The sequence below is a fragment of the Phaseolus vulgaris genome, chromosome 5 (assembly GCF_000499845.2).
Source record: "Phaseolus vulgaris cultivar G19833 chromosome 5, P. vulgaris v2.0, whole genome shotgun sequence".
NCBI lineage: Eukaryota > Viridiplantae > Streptophyta > Magnoliopsida > Fabales > Fabaceae > Phaseolus > Phaseolus vulgaris.
The window spans coordinates 861,398-886,781 of record NC_023755.2 but is presented as its reverse complement, the minus strand read 5'-3'; the positions used below and the strand labels follow the sequence as shown (position 1 = coordinate 886,781).

Genomic DNA, 25,384 nt, shown 5'->3' with positions numbered 1-25,384 from the left:
TTCATCAAAATTGCTCACACATCTATAATTTTCTATTATAATGATTTTTTCTTAAGCTTCCATTGACAATGGCAGCAGCAGTTAAAGGGAAAATAATCCCAACCTAAATTCAATAACAAGATCGTATAAACATTCTAGAAAAGACCAGGATTTATAGATACAACTGAACTATAGTGATTTTTCACAGGAGGGGATGTTAACAAGCTTAGGACGTCTAGTTCTCTGATCAACTTCCACTTGTAGACCGAGTGCATTAATTTCAGGCACATCAGCAGATCCTTGAATCTCCAATTCAGCAACTAACTTCTGGTTTTCATCATTGCCCCACAACATATTCCTCACAGACCAAAGCCCCCATTCCCTCAGGAAAGGGTTGTCTTCATCAGGCACACATTGCTGCAATAGCAGTAGAATTCCATTCCTATCCCTTATTTCATCTTGTGCATGCTTCCTTCTATAAACACAATTGCCAATTAGCGCAACTATGTCGCGTCTGAAGCCCTTGTAAGGGCATGGTTTTGAGCAACAACTAGCATTATCTTGATTCTCAATTTGTTTGAGCCCTTTCCTGATTATTGCTGGAGGTTCAAGGGCACCAAGCAAAGACAAAAGAAATTCTATGAGGCCATATGATAATAGCACATCAACAACATCTTTTGTATTGCCTCTCATACCATCTTGAGCACAAATGTCCCTCAATATGGTAAGAGAGTAGCCAAGAACATCAACCCCAGTAAAGCCACTAGGAAGACCAGATTTCCCTCTCATTGCATGTTCAAGAACCCCAATAGACTTCTTGAAAATTCCAAAAACAAACAACACAACATCCTTTGAAACAGTAACATCTCCAAGCCGCTCATTCAAGATTTCTGATAGGATTTCCAGAAGAAATGCTTGTTCAAATGAAAACTGACCATTTTTTGATTCAATAACTTCACCCTCTGGAACATCCACAGATTGCAATTTGGAAAACAACACAGGCAATTGAGATTCTTCAAGGAAAATTCTTGAAAGGAGCAACTTCAACCAATCCTCATCAAAACTAGCTGGCTCAGGAGAAACAAATGGATAAGGAAAAAGATCAATTTTACAACTAAAAAACATCACAATCCCCATATGACACTCATGACAGCATAGGAAAAACAGAAACAGTATACTAGCAACATGTTTGCAGCCACAACAAAAGCAATGTCCAACAAAATGAAGTCCTGAACAACACAGATTATACAACGTCATTGTGTTTTTGTCAAAAAGACTATTCAGATCAATGAAAAGAATTATAAGCAAAAAAAGGAATGACCAATTGAAAAAGGATCATAAAAATTAAACAAAATCAGTGCTACAACTTAAACACACTCACAACACAACCCCAGATGACAGAACAGCATACAACTAACTTACCAGAAGAAGCTGTTCTCACTATTTCTGCCACAACAGGCCAGCCATCATCACTGGACAACTTTTTAAACCATTCAGGATTTCCATCACAACATGTATAAATCACCATACACAATGGGTCACAAATCTCCTTAGTGCCAACTCTAGCAAGTGAAGCAAACCCAATAGGATAAAGTTCTTCCCAAATAGCACGTTGATGTTGTTTCCCCCCCAAAGAAACATTGGCCAGAACCTGCAGACCCCACCGAACCAATCTATGATCAGGGCCTAATGAGCCAGCCTCTGATCTCAGAACACTCCAAACAACTGCTACGCCATTAAGCTCAATGAATGAGACCTGGTTTGCAGCCTCTCCAGCACACAAGTTTCTGAGGAGCTTAAAACATAGGGAAAAGGTTTGATTATGATGATGGTGATGTGAAGCTTGAGCAAGTGACTGGACTATGTTAAGAACTGCAGGGAGAATCCTTTTAGAAGCCAGTTCCAAACGCCCAGAATCGGATTTGGCATTCTGAATGAGAATCTCTAAGGACTTTTCCAAGTTGGAAGAATTGGAAGCTTGAAAGAGTAACTGAAGTGTATCCTCTGATATGGGGTGCTCCAAAAATGTTGTATCAATCATTGCTTGATTGAAAAAAAAAAAAAAAAAAAGCAAAAGTAAAATGTAACCAACCTGAGTCTAGCCCTGCACCCCTAGATAAGAAAAAGTAAAATCAGTAAAAAATAATGCATCAGATATGATGAGGTTAGGTAATATTTCCTTACAACAGTTAGGTAATACATGCAATATAACAAATCTATATATTTCGACTGCAGCAGATAACTACTAAATTTGTCAATAAATTGTAGAGAAAAAAGGGCTAATCAACAATTCTTTTCTTGCAATAAATCAAATATGAGGAAGTTAGGTAATATTTCCTTACAACAGTTCTTGAGATAAATTAATGTAGAGTGGGTATCTTTTCTTTCAATTCTTGATCATAGTTTGTTCACAGATTCCAATAGATGGATTCGATTTCTTAATAAAAAAAAACAGGGAAGCTACTATACGTAGAAAAAACATCCTTTGGAGAGCTAACAGGCAGTTATGCTTGGTAGATTTTATATCACTTCAGTTGTGATTAATAACTTTTCAAAATAAAAAAATTTAACAGATAGATAACAGTTAAATTCAAAAGAGAGACAGAAGGTCATGTAGCATTGAGTATGAAGATTGAACCTCCAAGTAACACCTTCAGGAGTGTTTAGTGTCTGATTTGGATATAATCCGGTAGGCATGGTATGTCTAGAAGGGTTTGGCCGATCCAATCCAGCACTAATTTGGCGTGCAAGCTGTTCATCACTAGATATAGTTCCCGCGTCAGAGCTTGCTTCATTTTGAGGCACACCCTCAAAAAGTGGCTTTCGACAAGTTGGACAAGTATATATATCAGTCAGGCCTTGATCCAACCTGAAATCAGTAAAGTAACCAATAGCATCGTACAAAAATTAACCCAAAGAGTAAAAGATACAGATGTCCAAAAAATAACCATACCAAGATCTCAAACATGCAAGATATAAGAGATGATTGCAGTTTAGCTTTTTAGCCTTAGCCATTGGTTCCTGTCATAAACACATTCATTATATTGTTCAAAAAATACATCTAACCAATACCAAGATCAATCAGAAAGACAGAGGGCAGAACTAGCATACTCTACAAATAGCACATTCATCATCATACGCTCTTAGCTCCTCAGTTGTTGCATCAGGAAGAGCTGCATGAAGTGTTCCTAGAGCTATCCTTAGCTTGATAAAGCCTTTTATGCGATTTACTATTGCACTAAGCAATGCCTGTTCAAAACAACACCAATGATTACAAGTAGTTAATAAATAAATGTCAGCTAAATTTCCGTGGATGGTAAAATTCACAAAGAATTGAGAATGAAGTAACTACACGTATATTTAGAAATAGCACTGCATCTACAAGATGGAAAGCCATTCCATGAAGCCTCCATATATACAAGTAATGGCCAAGTGCCATAAAAAATGTAGCCATGTCTAGGAAAAACCCCAAGTTCCGAATAAGAATTCCCTTCCATTCCAACAATGAACCTGCAGCCACACCACTTAATCAGGAAAGCTAGAATTAAGTTCCTCCAAACAAACAAACAGTAAATATTTTTAGTGATTTTTTATTTCAAAACAACAGACTTATATTTCAAAAAGATAAAAACAAAATTATTAGTATTGGAAACCAACAATGTAAAGAGAACATCCAAAGGAAAAAGTTGTTCATAATATCCAATCATATTATTGAGTTATTAAATGTTTAAAAAACAAACTTTTAGCCAAACTACCTGCAGTTAATGTGTTAAGCAGTTTAGGTGTTCGGAAATCACTGCTATTGCAAGCTGAATGATGCAGCCATATGTCAAGTAGCTGAAATCCATGTACCAAAATGGCCTACAATTCATATGACACAAAAGATTAAACCAGGCATCACTTCCCCACTGGAACCTGAACAGGTGATAAAAATGTATCTCAGCAGTCTAAATACCTGTAGGGTCTCAAAAGCAATACTGAAAGGCTCAAAGAACAATAGCAGATACATGGAGGACCCGTGTGTTCTATATATTGTCAGACAAAGCCTTATCCTACGAGCATAAAAATAGTTATGCATCAGAAGCATGCTAAAGCTATCAAATTACAATAATAACAAGGATTGTTTCAGCCGTCATGAAATTAAATATAATCTTCAAAGTGGATTGATCATACTATAAAATCAAAAGGGAAAAGCATAAATTCTACACCCTTAGCTCCCCAAAAGAACACTTGAGACTACAACTGGTGATAGTCATGGCATTGCCACTATTGATAACTAAGTGGTTCATCTATCAAACTGAGCTCCATATTGGTTACATACAGAGCAGGATATGAATCCCATTGGAAGCATTGTGTCCAGGACAAAAGCTATGCCCAAGCAGGGAATAGAAGAATATCAAGTATCATAATAATGGTAATTGCAATGGCAATATGAACAATAATATTGCTATAGAAAAACAGAGAATTTAGTACCAGAAAACATCAGCCATGAAAACAAATAATAATGCTGAATAAACACGAAGATACATCCAGGGTGTAGCAGATGGAGATGCATTCAGCCGTTCCAAACGATCTCTAGCTAAAGCTTGAAACATCTATGCAATATGTTGAGCATATCAGAACAAGTTACTAAACACTGTCTTTGTTTGTATATACCAAATCTCAAAAGAATTATCTCCATTTGTTCTTTTTAGGGTAATATCTACCTTCAGAGAGCAAAGCACAGTCAACCAAGTTGACCAAAGACCAGCTTGATAAATTGTTGGTGGCACAATCAGTGGAAGAAATGTCCCCTGTCCATCCACCATTAAATTTAAATATAAATAACAATTATGTATTGTCAATTTATGACTGATAAACATCACACAGTTCTTAATGTCCATAAACTACTCCGTTACACAATGTTTTCAAAAGTAAAATAAAAAATGAAGTGGATAATTCAAATAATAATGATGATGATAAAGATGTTTTCCTAGGCATCCCAGCAAATCAAACTGGCTAGTAAAAGAAAGACATCATAGCACCTATTCACTGTCACTCGTGGTTAGATATGCACAGATTATTTGTTTATCCAGAAACTCCACAATTTACATATCTAAGAAACACGGGAAATGATCATGTGAATTAGATAATCAACTCTTGCTTAAACAAGAGTCTTAGGAGCAACTTCTAAACACCAGACCAAACATCAAGAATAAGTTCTGTATTGTATTCAACAAAATAAAACTATTAAATGGTTTTTAAAAAAACATAATTTAGTAATATACATTGTCAATAATAATCAGAATAAAGTCACAGTGACATGTTTGATAAACCAGTGAAACAAAAAAGCACTAACCTTGTAAATGACATAATTAACAAGACGCTCAATCAGTTTACGAGTCTCAGAAGCATATAACTCTGAGAAAAACACAGCCTGCAAGTGATAAGAGGTTCATTAACAGTAATAACTTAATAAGTATATTAACTGATATAAGCATGGGCACCTTAGCCTGAAAGATTGCTTAGAAAGAAAAAAAGAAAGAAAAAGCAGCATAAACGGAACAATGTGTAAACTGTTACCCTTCTGTAATGAAGAAAGTATGTCCAAATCTCTGGCAGTAAACAAATTAATGATAATTGAATATGTCATTTTTTTTCCAGAAACTGTATTAGATTAGATTATCTTATTCATGAAACAACTCACTAGCGCAAAATACGAAAAACACCACAAACAAATTACACCAATGCACGTGGCCATTCTACTTCAGAGCTACTTATATCTCCCTCTATCTTAGTTTGTAACGAGGCAGGTGAGACTCATGATATATAGTTAAGCACGCAGCTATATTGAATGATATTATTATACACAATCTCAGCCCAGGCTGAACATACAGGCCCCCACAAATCAACATCATACATTAGCATAATACTTGAATTCTTAGTAACCAATACTCAATACAACAAACTCACCTTGATACAAAGATTGAGAAGGACAAATAAATTGATCATGCAATTCAGCAGTAGCCCTATGGTGGTGTACAAACCCGAAGGCAACTCAATCTCTTGGCTGGCATCGTCCAAGTGAATTAAATTCCAGCCTATTAGTCCATCTGATCTAAGTTTCTCCAAAGACAGGTCTGTGCAAAACTGAAGACCCACAAAGCTCAAAAATGTAGAAACCGCCGAAACTGCTATAACCCTCAAAGCCATTAGTAATAATAACTTCAGCCTCTTTGCCCACAAAAATTAGCTGAATTTTCATCTGACATTAAAAATTATAGCCATCCTTTGCCCATCATAAAAATGGTTCAAAATCAAATGGAACCAGAGGGCAAAGTCAATAAATCAGCTTAAAAGAACACCATCATTCTGCTACAGCTTTTATCATGTCAGGTCTCCAGATAAAATAGGATACCCTGAAAGAGAAAGAATTAACAAAGTCATCAGTTAAAATGCACCAAAAACAAGTAAAAAAGGATGCATAACAACCCATTTGCCAGCTAGGGAATTTACACAGCCAAAAGGAAAAAAGGTAATATTCAAATTTGCAATTTCAAGCACTAAATGAGTTGCAATTTGGACAAAAAAACGTGCGAATTTCGAATTTTTCCTGGGGAGCTATCAATACCCAAACTTCAAAAGCGTTTCCCTTCCATTTCAAATTCAACACCCACAAAACATGACGGAAATTAATAGAATCCCATTTCTATCAATCACAAAATCCTCCCACCGATCAACGAAAAAAATCTACCAATCAAGCTCAAAATCGTTGAAAACCCTAGAATCATGGTTCGCAGATGATGCAGAACTTGCAACAAACCCAAATCAATCATAAAATTCAAATGGTAATTGATGCGAAAGTTAATAAAGAAAACAATTTAATTGTGTCTGAAAAATGGATAAATGCAAAAACAAAATTGGGAAAAAAAAAGGAATGAAAACGAAACACGCAAAGAACCTGACTCGATCTAGGAGAATGGAGAGGAAGGGAGCGTTAGGGTTTCTGCAATTACCATTCGCATCGGAATCAAGACAAAGACACGAGAGAGAGAGAGAGAGAATTTAGGTGGAAAGAGAAAGAGAAAGACAAAGAGATAGAAAAAGAAAAAGAAAAAAAAAGTGTCAATAATTTTGGGGAATTTTTAATTTAATTACTTGTTAAAATTAAACGAAAAATTGTTACAATAAAATATTTATTCTAGTAGTAGAATATTTCTTTATAAAAGTTGTATTATTAAATTCACTTAAATAAAATTATATAACTCAAGTGATTAGAACAAAGTTAAAAAAAATGATGAAATTTGTTTGAGAAAAAAAAATCACAAACCAAAAATACGAAATGATTATATTTATTTATTGATCGGTTCCAAGTTTGTTTTAAATTTATAACTTAATAAAATTGACTTTAAAAAATGTAATTTAATAAAACTAGCGGGCACACAGGCGCGCGCCTCTGTATCCACATTTTTTATATTTTTATTTTTATTATTATTATATGTATATTGATATTTATTTAAATGAAATATAGATTTATGTGTATTTATATTTTTTAATTTTTTTTATAAGCTTATGTGTATATGTATTCTATAATATTTGACAATGTATTTGTATTTTATAGTATTTGATAATGTCTGTGTATCTGTATTATTTGACAACACTACACTTGTGTATATACATATAAATTTAAGAAAATAAAAATAAAAATATAGATACAGACATTGCCACACATTGACATCTTATGTATAAAAGTGTACTAACCAGGTTGTGTAACATGTGTGTTACTTGGTGCTACTTCGTTATCGTTTGACCCTTCAAATATCAAGTTAAATGAATGAATGAATAAAATTATATATTAAAATAATTATTACAAAATAATATATGTTTTGTTATATAATATTTTTGTTACATTATTTATTGATCGAGCCAAATGTCGAATAGATGTCAATCTCCTTCCTAAAACAATATTGGGATATGAATAATATTGTTTGTCATTTCTCTATAAGTTTTTCTTCGTATAGATATTCCATTTGTCTTTTAAAATATTTTTTTAAAATTTGACATCTTATGCATAAAAGTGTACTAACCAGGTTCAGTAACATGTGTGTTACTTCGTTTTGCCTCGTTATTGTTAAATCCTTCAAATGTCAAGTTAAATGAAGGAATAAATAAAACTATATAAAAAAATTTTAAAAGTAATAATTGTGGAAAGTTAAATGTATATATAACATCTTTGTTACTTGCATTATTGATTGATCGAGCCAAATGTCGAATTGATTTCAGTCCTTTGTTCCAGGTCATTCTTCGTTTTATGTTTGCAATATTTAGTTTCAAGTTTAGTTTTGTCGTTCTACTATTCATCTTTTGTATTTATATTTTAAATTTTGTTGTGTAATGTATTAAACTGTAAAAAAATAATAAACATTAGAAAAATTATTTAAAAAATTCTAAAATATAAATCAAAACTAAAAGCAAAACAAATTATAAAAACACTGTTGCAAACAAATAAAGAAAACCAAAAATCAGTAATGCAATGCAAACATACATACAGGAAGAAAAAAAAATTAGTATGTGACAAAAAATTGATAGCTAAATTAAAAATATTTTCAGAAAATATTTTACAAAATGTGAAAATAAATATATAAAATATGATAATATTTAAAAAACACTTTGATCTATATATTAAATATTGTTTATGTAAATGAAAAAATATAATTAAAAAATATCTTCATAAAATAATTCGCAAAAATATAAAAATAAATATATAAAATATGATAATATTTTTAAAAAAAATTTCATCAATATATTGTTTAAAAAAGTAGCGTAAAAAAAATATCTTTAGAAAATATTTTTCAAAATGTGAAAATAAATGTATAAAAAGCACTTATATTTTCCATTTCGTTATGTAATGTATTAAAATGCAAAAAAATAATAATAAACATTAGAATAATTATTTAAAAAATTCTAAAATATAAATCAATACTAAAAGCAAAACAAATTATAAAAACACTATTGCAATGCAAACATACATATAGCAAGAGAAAAAAAGTATGTGATAGAAAATAGATAGCTAAATTAAAAATATTTTCAAAAAATATTTTACGAAATGTGAAAATAAATACATAAAATATGATAATATTTAAAAAAAATATGTATATATTATTTAATATTTTATTTATTTAGATGGAAAAAATAGACAGCGTAAATAAAAAATATATTCAGAATATATTTTTCAAAATGTGAAAATAAATATATAAAATATGAAAATATTTAAAAAAAAAATTTAATCCATATATTTATTTAATAGTATTTATTCAAATTTTATTATTTAATAGTATTTTATTCAAATTTTATCCTTATATTTATGTTTTATTTTATTATTTTAAAAATATATGAGAGGAGATATTTTTTATTTTGTAACTTCTTTATTTTTTAAATCTAAATTTTGAATTTTAAATATTAAATATTAAATTTTAAATTACCTATATATAGGGGATCTCCTCCTAACTACCATTTTAAATTTAAAATAGTGAATTTTAAATTATGAATTTTAAATTACCTATATAGGAGATATCCTCTTAACTACCATTTAAAATGTAAAATTTTGAATTTTGAATTTTAAATATTTAATTTTTTTTAAAACTAAATTTTGAATTTTAAATATTAAATTTTATATTTTATATTTTAAATTACCGGGATGTCCTCTTAACTACCATTTAAAATTTAAAATTTAAAATTTTGAATTTTAATTTTAATTTTTTAATAATTAATATTTAATTTTGAATATTTAATTTCGTATACGTTTTATGTACTAATAAATTTTAAATTTTAAATATTAAATATTAAATTTAAAATTTAAAATTATCTATATATATATAGGGGATCTCCTTTTAACTACCATTTTAAATTTAAAATAGTGAATTTTGAATTTTAAATATTAAATATTAAATTTTAAATTTTAAATTACCTATATATAGGGGATCTCTTCTTCACTACCATTTTAAATTTAAAATAGTGAATTTTAAATATTAAATTTTAAATTACCTATATAGGAGATCTCCTCTTAACTACCATTTAAAATTTGAAATTTTTAATTTTTAATTTTTAATATTTAATTTTTAATTTTTTTAAAAACTAAATTTTGAATTTTAAATATTAAATATTAAATTTTATATTTTAAATTTCTTGGATCTCCTCTTAACTACCATTTAAAATTTAAAATTTAAAATTTTGAATTTTAATTTTAATTTTTTAATATTTAATTTTTTATATTTAATATTTAATTTCGTATATGTTTTATGTACTAATAAATATTAAATTTTAAATTTTAAATTTTAAATTTTAAATTATCTATATATAGGGGATCTCCTTTTAACTACCATTTTAAATTTAAAATAGTAAATTTTGAATTTTAAATTTTAAATTTTAAATTACCTATATATAGGGGATCTCCTCTTAACTACCATTTTAAATTTAAAATTTAAAATTTAAAATTTTGAATTTTGAATATTTAATATTTAATATTTAATTTTTAATACCCTTTTGTACTAATACTAATATATTAATTAATATAATAACTCAACAAACATGGGTTAAGAAAATCATCGTAATCCCTAAACTCCTAATAAACAATTTTCGAACTCTAAGGAACAAACCATAATCCCTGCAACTCACCCATCACTGCAATGCCTCTCAAGATCCTTTGGATGGAAACTTCCTATATGTTTTCTCATATAGTAATCTCTCTCATTGGTGCATTTTTTTCTAGTACTTAATTTCTCTTTCAACTTTTTAATAATTCTATTTGTTTGTGTGAGCACAATAATTATAATATTGTCATCATATAATGCCAAAGACATTCATAAATGAATAATCAATAAAAGTAAAATCAAAATATATATATTTTATAGTTGAAAAACAACACTTACGGATTGAACGGAAGTGGTGATTCTGGAACTTGCGACTTCTGGTAATTTGAATTTGAAAAATGAAAGTTTGATGGGATAAAAGTGAAGATGATTGGGAGAAAAAGATGATAGAAATGATAGAAAGTTTGATGGGGTAAGAGTGAAGATGATCGGGAGAGAAATATGATAAAAAGAGGATAGAAAGTTTGATGGGATAAAAGTGAAGATGAACGGGAGAAAAAGATGATAAAAAGTGTAATGAAAAGGAGAAAAAGATGATAAAAAGTTTAATGAAAAGGAGAAAAAGATGATAAAAAGTTTGATGGGATAAAAGTGGAAGATGAATTGGAAAAAAAGATGCAATTGTAGAATGTTTAAACTCTTTGAGATATAAAATTTAAACTCTTTATAAAATGACAAATAAAATAATAAGATATAAAGATTAAATAAGATGGTAGTTAAAAGGGGAATCCCCTTTATATATAGGTATAGATATATAATTTTAAAATGTAATACAATAATATTTGGTTTAATTGATTAGTCATTTTAATTTTTATAGTTACGATACTCTCTACTAACTTATATGAATTAAATCTTAGATAAATCATATTAAGAGAGAAATAAACATATAATTTACGTTTTAGTAATTATTTTTAACAATAAATAGAAGAATAGAGATTGTTTTTATATACAAAAATAGTTGATAGTTTAAACTTCTTTTTAACTATTTATAGAGTTAATTAAATTATAGTAATCATATAAACGTTCTATTATTATTTCATTTGGTAATGTATTTTTATGTAATTAAAAGTTATTATTTACTAGCAGAAATACATACTACACCTTCATGTATTTAATAACTTAAAATAGTAATGAAAATATTCTTAATAAAATAATAAAATAAAATATTATTAATATAAAGATAAAATAAAAAATAATTGTGTAAAAAAAAGTGGTTATAAAATATAAAAAATTGTTTTATCTTTCAACTACTCTGTAATTATTTTATTTAAATTTAAAAAAGTTGTTTGATAACTACTTATTAACTGTTTTTTAATTATTTTATTTAAATCAGAAAAAGTGTTCAGTAACTACTCTATTAATTTTTTTTATAGTTATTTTATTTAAATGAAAAAAACTGATAACTACTTTATTAATTATTTTATTTAAATTTTAAAAAAACTGTTTGATAATTACGTATTAACTACTTTTTTTAATTATTTTATTTAAATCAAAAAAAACTGTTAAGGCGGATAACTACTCTATTAATTATAAAATAATAGAATAATTAAAATGAAATATTAATATAAGAAAAAAATTATATATACTTAAAAAGATTGGTAATGTATTTTTATGTAACAGCAGAAAATCAAACTGTGACTTTATTTAATGTTGCATTGCTTTGAATTTTGCATTTGTCATTTTTTTCATGCATAAATGTTTATTTGGAAATTGAGAATTCTCTTGTTTTATACCAGTATTTTTTGGCTTATTAATTACTTTGAAGGTGTTATTTACAGGTAAAATTAATCATTTTTTATTTTATACCAACATTTTCACCATATTAATTCAATCCTAAAGTGTTTAAACACAACATAAATTAAAATAAACAATTGTAAATTTATTGTATATATTATAATTGAGTTATATGTGAAATTTTTACAGTAAAAACACTTTAAATTTTGACTTTATGCTGAGATTTGAAACAGTTATTGTGAAAAATATCATCAATATCAAACTTGATATCTTAACAGATTGACGCTTCAAATAATAATAATCATTTGTCATTAACCATCATTTGTCAACTTTATATCTTAACAGATTGACACTTCAAATAATAATAATCATCTGTCATCAACCATCATTTGTCAACAGATGAATGATGACTATGACTGATGAAAAATAATATTATTAAAAATAAAAAAAATACATTGCAGATGTTCATTCAAAAGCAGCTGATGCAGAAGGCAAAGGATGAAGAAGAAAGATATTAAGAAGTTGATCAATGGAGGTATATTCATAATCTGGATATAGTTGTGAAGCTTCAAGGTCATCTTCTCCAATCTCAAAGTTCATCAGGTCTCCTCTAACAAATATACTGTGGAGAATGGAAACTGGAATATTCTGTGGAGAAGGTAAAGCTGCAACAACATTAAACAACTTTAACATAATTCATTTTTAATTTTAACATAAACCATCAAGAAAATAAAATTTAATTGTAATGAAAATGCAAAGTATTTGCATATTTTACATTCACACAATTTTGTATTGCAATTTTAATTATGTTTTAAAGATATTGTTCGTTTTGAAGTTTTTAAATTATGTCACGATTTTATTTTTCAAAATGTATCAATAGATTAAAGAAGAAAAAGTGTATTTAAACTACATTGACTTCGACTCCGACTCATAATCGATGTGAGAATATATTTTTTATGATACCGAAACAAATTTTTTTTAAGTGAATCTTAATTGTACGATGTTGATTTCTCATAATTAAGTGTATAAAGGTAATATATTAAGAAAATATCTTTCAAGTTTAACTCATAATTTTTTTTAATTGAGATTTTTAACAAATTCAATATTAAACTGGCATGTATTTAACTCTCTTAAATTCAAATAACAATGAAAAAAATTATAATTATATAAATTTTAAAATAAAGTTTTAAATAAATAGAGTGTTTTAACACTACATTAGTAATTAAAATCTTTATATCTAATTAGATATTAATTTAGAAACTAGTTTATAAATTTTATTAATAATATAAATCACTTTATATACGAATAATTTTCTTAGTCTTTAAAATAATATTTAATTTAATTAATATAGTAACTAATTATTTTTTTATTTCTAAAACTAATTTTTATTTAATAATTTTCTTGTAGTGTAATAATTTAAACGAGATCTCTAACATTAATTTTTATTTAATAATTTTTTTAGAGTAATAATTTAGACTAGATCGTGAAAATGTGATAAATATGTATATAGTCATCTTTATTTTCATGTTTGAATTAAAAATGAGATATATTTAATCAATTTAAGTGTTTCTTATGAACATGAAGACAATGTTTTAATTATAAATTATTTTCATTTTTAATTATTTATTGAATTTTATTTAAGTGTAACCAAACAATGACATGTTGATTTGTTACTATGCTAAGATGTCTTAATTACACTTTTATATCACAATTGTGAAAGAAAAAAAATGTAATTAAGTCATCATGATGTAATATGCTTAACTACAACATAATTATGTAGTTAAATGATTTAATTTGAAGAATAACTAATTATTGAAAGATAAGATATGCAATTAAACCTAATTATAAAGTTGATATGAAGGAAAAGAAGTTAATAAAATGTCTTACTCTGTGATAGTTTGATAATCTCTTCCTCTGAAACAAAATCCTTGAGAAAATTCTTGCCACTTTTTTGTTCCCACAATGAAATCAAATCATTTTGTGATATAATGTTCTTTGAGGGTCGATAAATAACAACACGATTGCATGTTCTTGGATCATTTGCTGCTTTAATGGAGTACATGGCAATGTCTTCTTCATAGTTTAGCACAGCTGATGAATAATGCAATTTTTACATGAGATTTTTCTTCATTGTCCCAAGGCAATGTGTAGAGAAAATGAATTGAAAATTCAAAAGAAAAATTAAAAAATTATTATTATTTTTTATATTAACTAAATTAGATATTATTTTATGGACTAAAAACATTATTGATATTTAAATTAGTCTCTGATAGATAGTGTGAAACTGATGTATAATTAATTACCAATGTTTTAACTATCAACTTTAGGGTTTAGGGTTTAAAATTTAAATAATTGATAACTAAAATCTTAGTAGTTAATTACACTATAAGAAATCTATTAAATAGCAACCAAAATTAGAGACAAAAAATAATTAGTCATTATATTAACTAAATTAATTATTATTTTAGAGACTAAAAATTTATTTGTATCTAGAGTGATTTCTATTATTAGTAAAAATTTATAAAATGATTTCTAAATTGGTATCTAATATATTAGTAGCTAAAACCTTGGTAGTTAATAGTCAGATACCAAATTAAAAACTATTTTATAAATTTTTATTAATAATATAAACATACCAATAATTTTTTTAGTCTTCTAAAATGGTCTCTAATTTAGTTCATAATAACTAATTATTTTGGTCTCCAAGATCAGTTGCAATTTGATGATTTTCTTGAGTGTTAGCTACCAAGTTAAACACTATTTATCAATAATAGAAACTAATTTAGATATTAATAATTTTCTAATTTCTAAAATAGTATCTAATTTAGTTAATTAATTAATTTTTATTTAATAATTTTTCAGTAGTAATTGTTAAATAAAATAAATAAATAAAATGTGTACCTTTGGCATCACCACTACCATAAACCATAGTATGGTTGGTTTTGTCATAAGGACGAAGGAGATAATTAACAAAGTATGCAGCAAAGCAATTGGCAGAGATAAAGGTATAAGGAATCTCAGATGCTTCAATTTCTCTCCTAATTTTTCTTTTCTTGTCAAGAAAAGCTTGGAATGGAGGAAGAGGTTTTACTCTATCTTCTTCCACTCCAAAATCTGATGGAAGAAATCTCTGCAACACCAGTTAATGTAAAAACAATAAAATCTATCAATAATTTTCTAATATAAATTTTTATAAATGATAAGAAAAAACTTAAATTTAGTAAACAAACCTATATCTTTTCTTATTTATAATTATTTGAAAATCTTATTGTAGTCTAACTAAAATGTTTGGTTAAGATGTCAGATTTTATAATAGTGTCTATACCTTTTTAATTGATGTTTGGTTAAGATGTCAGATTTCATAATAACGTCTATATCTTCTTAACCGATGTTTGATTGATATATCAAATTTCATAGTAATGTTTATACTTCTTAACTAGTTAAGATGTCAGATTTCATAATAATGTTTATATCTTCTTAACTGATGTCAGATTAATATATCAGATTTCATAGTAATGTTTATACATTCTTAACTGATGTTTGGTTATGATGTCATATTTCATAGTAATGTCTATATATCTTCTTAATCGATGTATGATTAATATATCGGATTTCATAGTAATGTCTATATCTTCTTAACTGATGTCTAGTATGTCAAATTTCATAGTAATGTCTATATACATTCTTAACTGATGTCTGATTATGATGTCAAATTTCATAGTAATGTCTATACATTCTTAATTGATGTCTGATTATGATGTCAGATTTCATAGTAATGTCTATACATTCTTAATTGATGTCTGATTATGATGTTAGATTTCATAGTAATGTTTATACCTTCTTAACTAATGTCTCATTGAAATATCAAATTTCATAGTAATGTTTATACTTTCTTAATTTTTAACTGGAACAAAACCAAAATATTGTTAATAAGCATGGAAAATATTTTGATTGATACCTTTATATTACCAGCAACTTTGATAGCTTCTATGATTTTGAGTTGCTCCATCACTTGAGGGTAAGGAAGTGCACATATCACAATGTCTACTTCTTTAATCACTGCCAAAATCTGTTCATGCTCAAACTCTCCCTGCTCATGCAACCATACTCATATTCAGATAAAAGTTAAGTTCTTTCACATTTAAGTTTGGATAACTTTTATCAACTAACTTAATTTATAAAATTTAACTTTCACAACATAGAGAAGACAAATTTGTATTTTTTTTATCAGGTTATTTTTTCCTACACCTCCTGCATCTCAACAATTTTAAAATTTAATTTCCATAACATAAAAGTCAAAAAAAATAAAAAAATCAGAGTAATATTTCCGAAACAACTATTTTACCTTTCGGAATCTAGAACAATTATTTTCATTTTTGGAATTCGACTTTCAGAAGTAATGGGGTGCAGGAAGAAATTTGGGGAAGTACATGAAAAAACATCATTTTTATTATTATGCGGCCTACCCCACCCGTACTTGACTCACATGATTTATGGATTGTGCGTGATAGACCTAAACATATCAACAGACCAAAATAACGAGTCTCTCGTGTTTTTCATTACAAATTGCAAGTTGACGGACCGCCCCACATTATCATCCCTAACTAAAAAAATTAATAATAATAATACATAAATAGAATGCAAACCTTTACATATAAATATCAGATCGAGTTAAAGATTAACTCATTTATTTTATTATTTTTTAAAAGGCTAAAAAAAAAGGAAAGAAGATAATATACTAACTTGAACAAGTGTGACTCCCATATGATTGAACTCCTTGCAAAGTTGTGCCTTAGAAGAAGAAGTTTGTGCATTAAGAGGACGAGTATAAACAAAAGTTGGATGACCTAATGACACACTTGCCTTAACCAAGTACTTCCCAATGTAACCACTTCCTCCAAATATAACAATCTTACTCTTTCTTCCCTCCATTTTTAAGCAAATGCTTACTATGAGGATCCACCATCACACACCCTCTTTTATAGCTTCTTTCCAATTTCAAAACCTGTCAAAACCACACTATCATTTTCACACAACTTGCAACAAAATATTCAGTTAATGCAACCACAATTCAAATTTGAATTCTTTTCTTAAAAAGTTATTAAATTATAATATATATACATAAAAAAATGGGACTTAAAACTTTGAATTTGTATGTTGTGGACTCTATGGGGGCAGCCATTGGATTTGGAAGTGTGGTTTTTTTAAAGGTGTATATGTGATTAGAATTTAACTTTTTAGTTTAATAAATGAAAATATTTATTAATTAGTTAAGATTAATTAAAATCTTGATTCACGAGATTAATTGGTGTTTCACTACTAATTACTAAAAAATTATTACATTAAAACAAATTTTAAATACTAAAAATAATTAGTTGTTATATTAACTGAAGATTAAAAAAATTATTTATTTTTAAATTAATTTTTATTATTAATAAATAATTTTTAAATTAATATCTAATTAACTACCAAAGTTTTAACTATCAATTATTTAAATTTTAAATTTGGTAGTAAATTATATATTAATTTAAAAAATATTTATTAATAATAAAAACTAATTTAGAAACCAATAATTTTTTTAGTCTACTTATTTTTTATTTAAAATTAATTTTTATTTAATAATTTTTTTATTTATTAAAAAAAGTGGCCTAACTTTTTTGACAAAATTGGTACTGTACATCTATGATAAATAGTTAGTACGTTTTGGTTGCTACCAAAAGTAATGATGAAAGCTACACCACCATAGTAATTTCAACTAGTGTTGAGTGTACAAAAAATAAATATCTCATTTAACAATTCAATAAATTAATATTTAAAATATATTTATTTTATTTATTAATTTAAAATATTATTTTATTAGTATAAGGGATTGTGAAATGAATGTGTCAAATCATCTTTTTCCAACAAGTCAATCTTCATATCTATTGTGAATTCAAGTTGCCTTAACCAAATTGTACAAGTAAAGAATATCTACAATTTTTATTTTTAAGAAATTTTTATAGATAATCTTCATTGAAGTGATTTACTTTGTTATCATATATTAGAGAATAAAAAATATTTAATTTCTGAATTAGTTTATATTATTGTTAAATGGTTTCTAAATTGATGTCTTTGCTATCAATTATTTAGATTCTAAATTTGATAAAAAAAATCTTGATTGTTAATTAAACACCAATTTAAAAACTATTTAACAATAATAGAAACTAATTTAGAAACCAAAATTTTGTTAATCTCTAAAGTAGTATCTAATTTAGTCACTATAGTAACTAATTATTTTTTGTCTTTAAAAATTGATTTATATTTTATGAATTTTTATAGTGTAGAAATAGGTCGGTTGATAGGTGTCAACATTAGCTTATGATAGGTGAAGTAGTAAAGTTTTAAAAATATTTACTAATCTTATCATTAAATAAAAGAATAGAGATTGTTTTAAATACCAAAATAGTTGATAGTTTATTTTTTTAAAATATTTATAGAATTTAATTAAATTATAGTAACCATCTAAACTTTTTTTTTTCATTTGGTAATGTATTTTTATGCAATTGAAAATTACTAATTTCAAATAATATTTTAAAATTATACATCAAACAATTTTTTGTTAATTAATAACACTGTAGATTTTGATCAAATTATTTTATGAAGAAAAGTCAATTCTAATTTTTTTTTAATTTTACAAAATAATTTTGAATTTTTTATTGATTTAAAATAAAAAAAACTTATATAATTAAGTTCATCTATTTCTATAATCATTAATAACAACTTTCTTAATGTACACAATTACTTATCCATATTACCTTTATCTATTAGAATTAATCTTTAACTATTAGGATTTCCCCTCTGACCATTGTTTATTTAGTATACCCAATTGGTAATTGATTTTGCTTTTATTTGTATAATTTATTTTATTATTTTAGGAAAAAACTACCTATAAAATATAATTATTATAACATTAAAAATTCAATAAAAAATTATTTATATGTTATTATTATAGAAAAATAATATTTCCATTTATGTATAAGGAATCTATTTTTTTATAACTACGAGTTTAGTCAAAAAAAAGAGTTTAACAATTATTGAAGAAATATTTATTTCACACTTGACACTGTTGTAAGATTGAGTTAAACATTTGTCACATGATAGATGATGAAACTTGTTTTAAGTTGTAGATGGTATAATCAGTTAGACGATCTCGTAACATAGGAGTTTATATATTTTGATGATAATAAACATTATAGAATATTAAGATTTCTAATAAAATTACTAATTTAGTTAGATACTTCATTCAAATGGTCTAGACAAATGCTACTATCAGAACATCTATTGCATGTAAAGATTAAATTGTCTAGTCAGACTACTTACTTCGATTAAAAACACAAAATTAGCATAAATAATAGTTAAGATCAAAATAAATTTAATTACACAAATCTCATATACGATTGTGGATTTATTCATGATTACTGTCCAAAAACAAAGTTATGTTCGGGTTGTCCCTTGTAACAACTTGGAATGCATATATGTTGAGTTGTTTGACTGCTGGGAGGACTAATCTGGTTTGGACATTGTATGAACAGATGACAGAATCCGGTGTTGTTGCTAGCATTAATGTGAAAACTTTTGGATTTCTGATAATGACATTTTTGTGAAGAAAACAAAGTTTTGAAAGGGTATGAACTTCTTAGGAAACTTTTGGAAAATGGCTTACATCCAGACAATGTTGTTTTCAATGCACTTATTAGGGAGTTATGTAAGGAGAGATAATATGCTCGAGTATCTGAGATCCTTCATATTATGATTGCCAAGCAATGCAATTCTGATATCTTTACTTATCAAAAAATCATAAATGGACTCCTGAAGAGGAAGAATTCTGAGGGCTTCCAGGTTTTTAATGATAAAGACAGAGGAAGATCTTTGTGGTTTCATTTTCCTGACTTATGGTTGGAGAATATCATAGAAAGAAATTGATATAACTGATTTTGTTGTTTGTATCTTCTATTTACTATCTATGACCAATGAAATAGAGAATTTTTGTGAGCTTCTCTTGTAAACATGAAGCTACAGATTCTTTGTGTACGTTTTGTTTTGAAGTTTGTTTTCATTGTTAAAGCTTCCGATTGTACATGTTGAAACTGCAGCTTGTCAGCTGGTGTTTTTTCAGTTTGTAAATTTAAATTTGTGGTTCTTTTTTAAGCAAAGGGGTTATTTGCCTTATATAAAACTGCAGAGTTTATCTATTTCTATTAATTGTCTTCTCTAGTTCTCCTTCACAAGAGCAATGAAACCTGCTTCTTAAGTGTAGAAATAATGCTCATACATGAAGAAACTCTGAATTGAGTGTCTAGATATGTGTGGAGTTTGATTGCAAAAACAGAGATTTGATGTTGTAAGCCTAACTGGAGAACTATTCAAGAATTACTGTCTTTTACTTATGAACAGACTATGTATTTACTTGTCAAATTCATTATTTTCTGAGTTTAGAAGTTATTGCACTTGATGGAGTGTATAACTCACTTGTTCTTCAACTTTTTCTTTCAATGCTTAGTGATATGTGTTCCCAATTTCTAGTGAACTTTTGTGAAGTTCTTTTGCATATTCTTTCACTGCTCAACAAACTATTCCTTCTGAGTTTTTAGTTGATAAGCTAGAGAAATTAGGATTTTGTGTGCAACTTGGTAATGCCTTTATGTGTCATGAGATTGATTCGATTGTGGAAGATTGAAGGGTTTACTTAGAGGTTGTGAAAGATGCTATAACTTTGTTGTGAATGAAACCTGCTTCTTAAGTTGATGCTGGCTGAAAATTTGTCAGCTGTTGTTTTCAGTCAACTATGGAGGAATTCTTGGTTAATGAATGGATTATTTCACAAATGGGGAATACTTGGGATGCTTGAGTGCACAAATTCTCTAAGATACTGACATTTCCCATTAAGGGATGCATAGAAGAATGCATTTCAAGTAAGTTTTTAAATTTATTTTAGGAAGCTTCGCAGTTAGTCTTATGGCAGTTTTATGATAAAAGCTTTTAGAATAAGTACTTAATTAAGCGGTTTACCCATTAATCTTTGTTTCTAAAAGTTTGAATGGATGAAACTTGATGAACTATTATCTGGCAGTGCCAATGTGAGTGGGTATAATAAGTGATTGATGAAATTCTAATGAAACTTTCAAGCTATGTACCTAACATTTCTTGACAAGTATAAGAAATAGGAGAACATGGAAGCAAGAAACTTACAGCCTAAAAGTTTAATAACTACAGAAAGAATCAAGAGAAAATGGAAGCAGATCTTTCAACACTGAAAAATGACAGGGATGAAGTGTAGTGCAGATAAATATTTTTCCTCCCCCATTTAACATAGCTTCATAAATTGTCATGAGTATTGAAGGGAATTCATCAAAATTGCTCACACATCTATAATTTTCTATTATAATGATTTTTTCTTAAGCTTCCATTGACAATGGCAGCAGCAGTTAAAGGGAAAATAATCCCAACCTAAATTCAATAACAAGATCGTATAAACATTCTAGAAAAGACCAGGATTTATAGATACAACTGAACTATAGTGATTTTTCACAGGAGGGGATGTTAACAAGCTTAGGACGTCTAGTTCTCTGATCAACTTCCACTTGTAGACCGAGTGCATTAATTTCAGGCACATCAGCAGATCCTTGAATCTCCAATTCAGCAACTAACTTTTGGTTTTCATCATTGCCCTCCAACATATTCCTCACAGACCAAATCCCCCATTCCCTCAGGAAAGGGTTGTCTTCATCAGTCACACACTGCTGCAATAGCAGTAGAATTCCATTCCTATCCCTTATTTCATCTTGTGCATGCTTCCTTCTATAAACACAATTGCCAATTAGCGCAACTATGTCTCGTCTGAAGCCCTTGTAAGGGCATGGTTTTGAGCAACAACTAGCATTATCTTGATTCTCGATTTGTTTGAGCCCTTTCCTGATTATTGCTGGAGGTTCAAGGGCACCAAGCAAAGACAAAAGAAATTCTATGAGGCCATATGATAATAGCACATCAACAACATCTTTTGTATTGCCTCTCATACCATCTTGAGCACAAATGTCTCTCAATATGGTAAGAGAGTAACCAAGAACATCAACCCCAGTAAAGCCACTAGGAAGACCAGACTTCCCTCTCATTGCATGTTCAAGAACCCCAATAGACTTCTTGAATATTCCAAAAACAAACAACGCAACATCCTCTGAAACAGTAACATCTCCAAGCCGCTCATTCAAGATTTCTGATAGAATTTGCAGAAGAAATGCTTGTTCAAATGAAAACTGACCATTTTTTGACTCAATAACTTCACCCTCTGGAACATCCACAGATTGCAATTTGGAAAACAGCACAGGCAATTGAGATTCTTCAAGGAAAATTCTTGAAAGGAGCAACTTCAACCAATCCTCATCAAAACTAGCTGGCTCAGGAGAAATCAATGGATAAGGAAAAGATCAAATTTACAACTAAAAAACATCACAATCCCCATATGACACTCATGACAGCATAGAAAAAAACAGAGAAGTATACTAGCAACATGTTGCAGCCACAACAAAAGCAATGTCCAACAAAATGAAGTCCTGAACAACACAGATTATACAACGTCATTGTGTTTTTGTCAAAAAGACTATTCAGATAAATGAAAATAATTATAAGCAAAAAAAGGAATGATCAATTGAAAAAGGATCATAAAAATTAAACAAAAATCAGTGCTACAACTTAAACCACTCACAACCCCAGATGACAGGACAGCATAAACTAACTTACCAGAAGAAGTTGTTCTCACTATTTCTGCCACAACAGGCCAGCCATCATCACTGGACAACATTTTAAACCATTCAGGATTTCCATCACAACATGTATAAATCACCATACACAATGGGTCACAAATCTCCTTAGTGCCAACTCTAGCAAGTGAAGCAAACCCAATAGGATAAAGTTCTTCCCAAATAGCACGTTGATGTTGTTTCCCCCCCAAAGAAACATTGGCCAGAACCTGCAGACCCCACCGAACCAATCTATGATCAGGGCCTAATGAGCCAGCCTCTGATCTCAGAACACTCCAAACAACTGCTACGCCATTAAGCTCAATGAATGAGACCTGGTTTGCAGCCTCTCCAGCACACAAGTTTCTGAGGAGCTTAAAACATAGGGAAAAGGTTTGATTATGATGATGGTGATGTGAAGCTTGAGCAAGTGACTGGACTATGTTAAGAACTGCAGGGAGAATCCTTTTAGAAGCCAGTTCCAAACGCCCAGAATCGGATTTGGCATTCTGAATGAGAATCTCTAAGGACTTTTCCAAGTTGGAAGAATTGGAAGCTTGAAAGAGTAACTGAAGTGTATCCTCTGATATGGGGTGCTCCAAAAACGTTGTATCAATCATTGCTTGATTGAAAAAAAAAAATCAAAATGTAAAATTTCTGAATGAAAATTTGATTTTGATGAAAAATTCAACCACCCCAGAATCTAATTGGTTCAAGTTGACACAAAATTGCAAGAAAAAGAAAAAAATAGTAATTGATGAAACATGGTACCTGAAGAACACAACACGAACTGCAACAGTGGCCTGGGTTAGGGTTTAACTTACTTTCCTCTGCTCTTTACAGACACAGTTTAAGGTTTAAAGTGTATAAAAAACATTATTAATATAGGTATATGTTTTATATTTATAATTATATCAGTGCTTTAGTTTTTATACTGTCGATAATTAACATTTATTTTATATAACTAAAAATTCCAATAAAAAAATTGGTATATAAATGGTGATTTATTTGTCTCATTAGTTTTTTTATAGATAAAAAATAGTGAATAAAGTTAACTTTATTTATATACATTACTTTAAGGGATAATTTTATTCTCAGGTTAGTTAATAAAAAAAAAAGTCTATACATATATTTTTTTCTTTTTTTCATTCTTTTACTCCTTTTTTCTTATTTTATTTATTTATTGTTCCTCATATTCCTCTTGTTCTTTAATTTTTTCTATTTTTTATTTATTTTTCTCCATTTTTAATGGTAGTGATTATATAGATTATTAGGGACAAAAAGAAAATTAAATTTATTGAAGTGGTGTAGTTGGGGAGAAGAAAGAAAACGGGAAAGTCAAATATAGGCACTTTTTAGTTTTGAATAGAAAGTCGTTTTCTTTTTTATTTAAATGTAATAAACATAAAAAAATATGAAATATAATTTATAAGCCATTATACAGCTAATAATAATATAACTATTCAAATATATATTACTAAAAATCAAGTAATTATTTTTTATAGTGAATTTTTAGGAGAATGCAAAATGCACATTACAAGTATTAACACATATATGGACAATTGTTACCCAATGTAAATATTTGAAGGATGACTATAGAATGTTAAATTTAAATAAATGAAAAATCAATAAAAAGTAAAAACTTTACATATATTATAACTTAATAATAGTGACATTAATTACATTGACAAAGTTATATTTGATTGAAAATAATAATTATTTATTATTGAATTTAGATAAATTTTTTATTGTTTATTTTTGATTTTGATTTTGATTTAATATTTTATTAGATAATAGAGGCATTATTACACTAATTTTTTTTTTCTTTCCTTTACTTGTATTCTTAAATTAATTAGAGTATGTGTATTTATGTTCTTCTACAATTGATTATTAATTTAATCTTTTTCTACATATTCTTTCTAAAAATAATTCTAAGAATGATAAACCCAAACAGATAACATAACTTGTTATACACTCCACCCTCCCTCGTATAAATTCATAAAGAGAAGGAAGAAGAGTCTCTCAAAAGTTTGAGAAAGTAAAATTATTTAAAATAAAATATTTATTGTTTTTATTAAATTATATAAAAGAATCATAATCTTATTGTGAAAACAAAATAAGAAAAATTGTTTCATTATATTAGTAATTTATGTATTTAACAATGATTAACTCTAATCTTTAAAATTTAAAATTAAAATTTAATTAAAGATTGTTTCGACCTTAAATTCTGTCATATAGACTTTTGAATGGTGTATTAAATTCGTACCT

General features: G+C 27.7%; 3 protein-coding genes across 9 annotated transcripts; all 3 read right to left on the bottom strand.

Moving 5' to 3' along the window:
* LOC137834654 (uncharacterized) lies at positions 1 to 23,943 on the bottom strand. 7 transcript variants are annotated; one of them, XM_068642755.1, is made up of 15 exons: positions 23,888 to 23,943; positions 6,920 to 6,964; positions 5,932 to 6,377; positions 5,318 to 5,395; positions 4,686 to 4,772; positions 4,453 to 4,574; positions 3,935 to 4,031; positions 3,735 to 3,840; positions 3,332 to 3,489; positions 3,091 to 3,228; positions 2,933 to 3,000; positions 2,618 to 2,848; positions 2,072 to 2,091; positions 1,402 to 1,983; positions 1 to 1,046 (listed from the first exon to the last, which is right to left on the bottom strand). In XM_068642755.1, the coding sequence occupies exons 3-15, from the start codon at positions 6,169 to 6,171 to the stop codon at positions 169 to 171; spliced, it is 2,805 nt and encodes a 934-aa protein (XP_068498856.1). In that variant the 5' UTR covers positions 6,172 to 6,377; positions 6,920 to 6,964; positions 23,888 to 23,943; the 3' UTR covers positions 1 to 168. The 7 variants fall into 7 exon arrangements, with proteins under 7 accessions (XP_068498856.1, XP_068498855.1, XP_068498854.1 ...); XM_068642754.1 differs by lacking the exons at positions 6,920 to 6,964; positions 23,888 to 23,943 and adding an exon at positions 6,975 to 7,096; XM_068642753.1 differs by lacking the exon at positions 23,888 to 23,943 and having other exon boundaries at positions 6,925 to 7,059.
* Positions 12,746 to 17,288, bottom strand: LOC137836187 (eugenol synthase 1-like). The gene is made up of 5 exons (XM_068645039.1): positions 17,085 to 17,288; positions 16,300 to 16,431; positions 15,243 to 15,471; positions 14,229 to 14,432; positions 12,746 to 13,006 (listed from the first exon to the last, which is right to left on the bottom strand). Exons 1-5 carry the CDS (start codon positions 17,271 to 17,273, stop codon positions 12,807 to 12,809), a joined length of 954 nt encoding a protein of 317 aa, XP_068501140.1. The 5' UTR covers positions 17,274 to 17,288; the 3' UTR covers positions 12,746 to 12,806.
* Positions 21,623 to 23,998, bottom strand: LOC137834657 (uncharacterized). The gene is made up of 3 exons (XM_068642765.1): positions 23,888 to 23,998; positions 23,118 to 23,738; positions 21,623 to 22,770 (listed from the first exon to the last, which is right to left on the bottom strand). The coding sequence occupies exons 2-3, from the start codon at positions 23,734 to 23,736 to the stop codon at positions 21,893 to 21,895; spliced, it is 1,497 nt and encodes a 498-aa protein (XP_068498866.1). The 5' UTR covers positions 23,737 to 23,738; positions 23,888 to 23,998; the 3' UTR covers positions 21,623 to 21,892.
* Between the last annotated feature and the right edge of the window lie 1,386 nt (positions 23,999 to 25,384).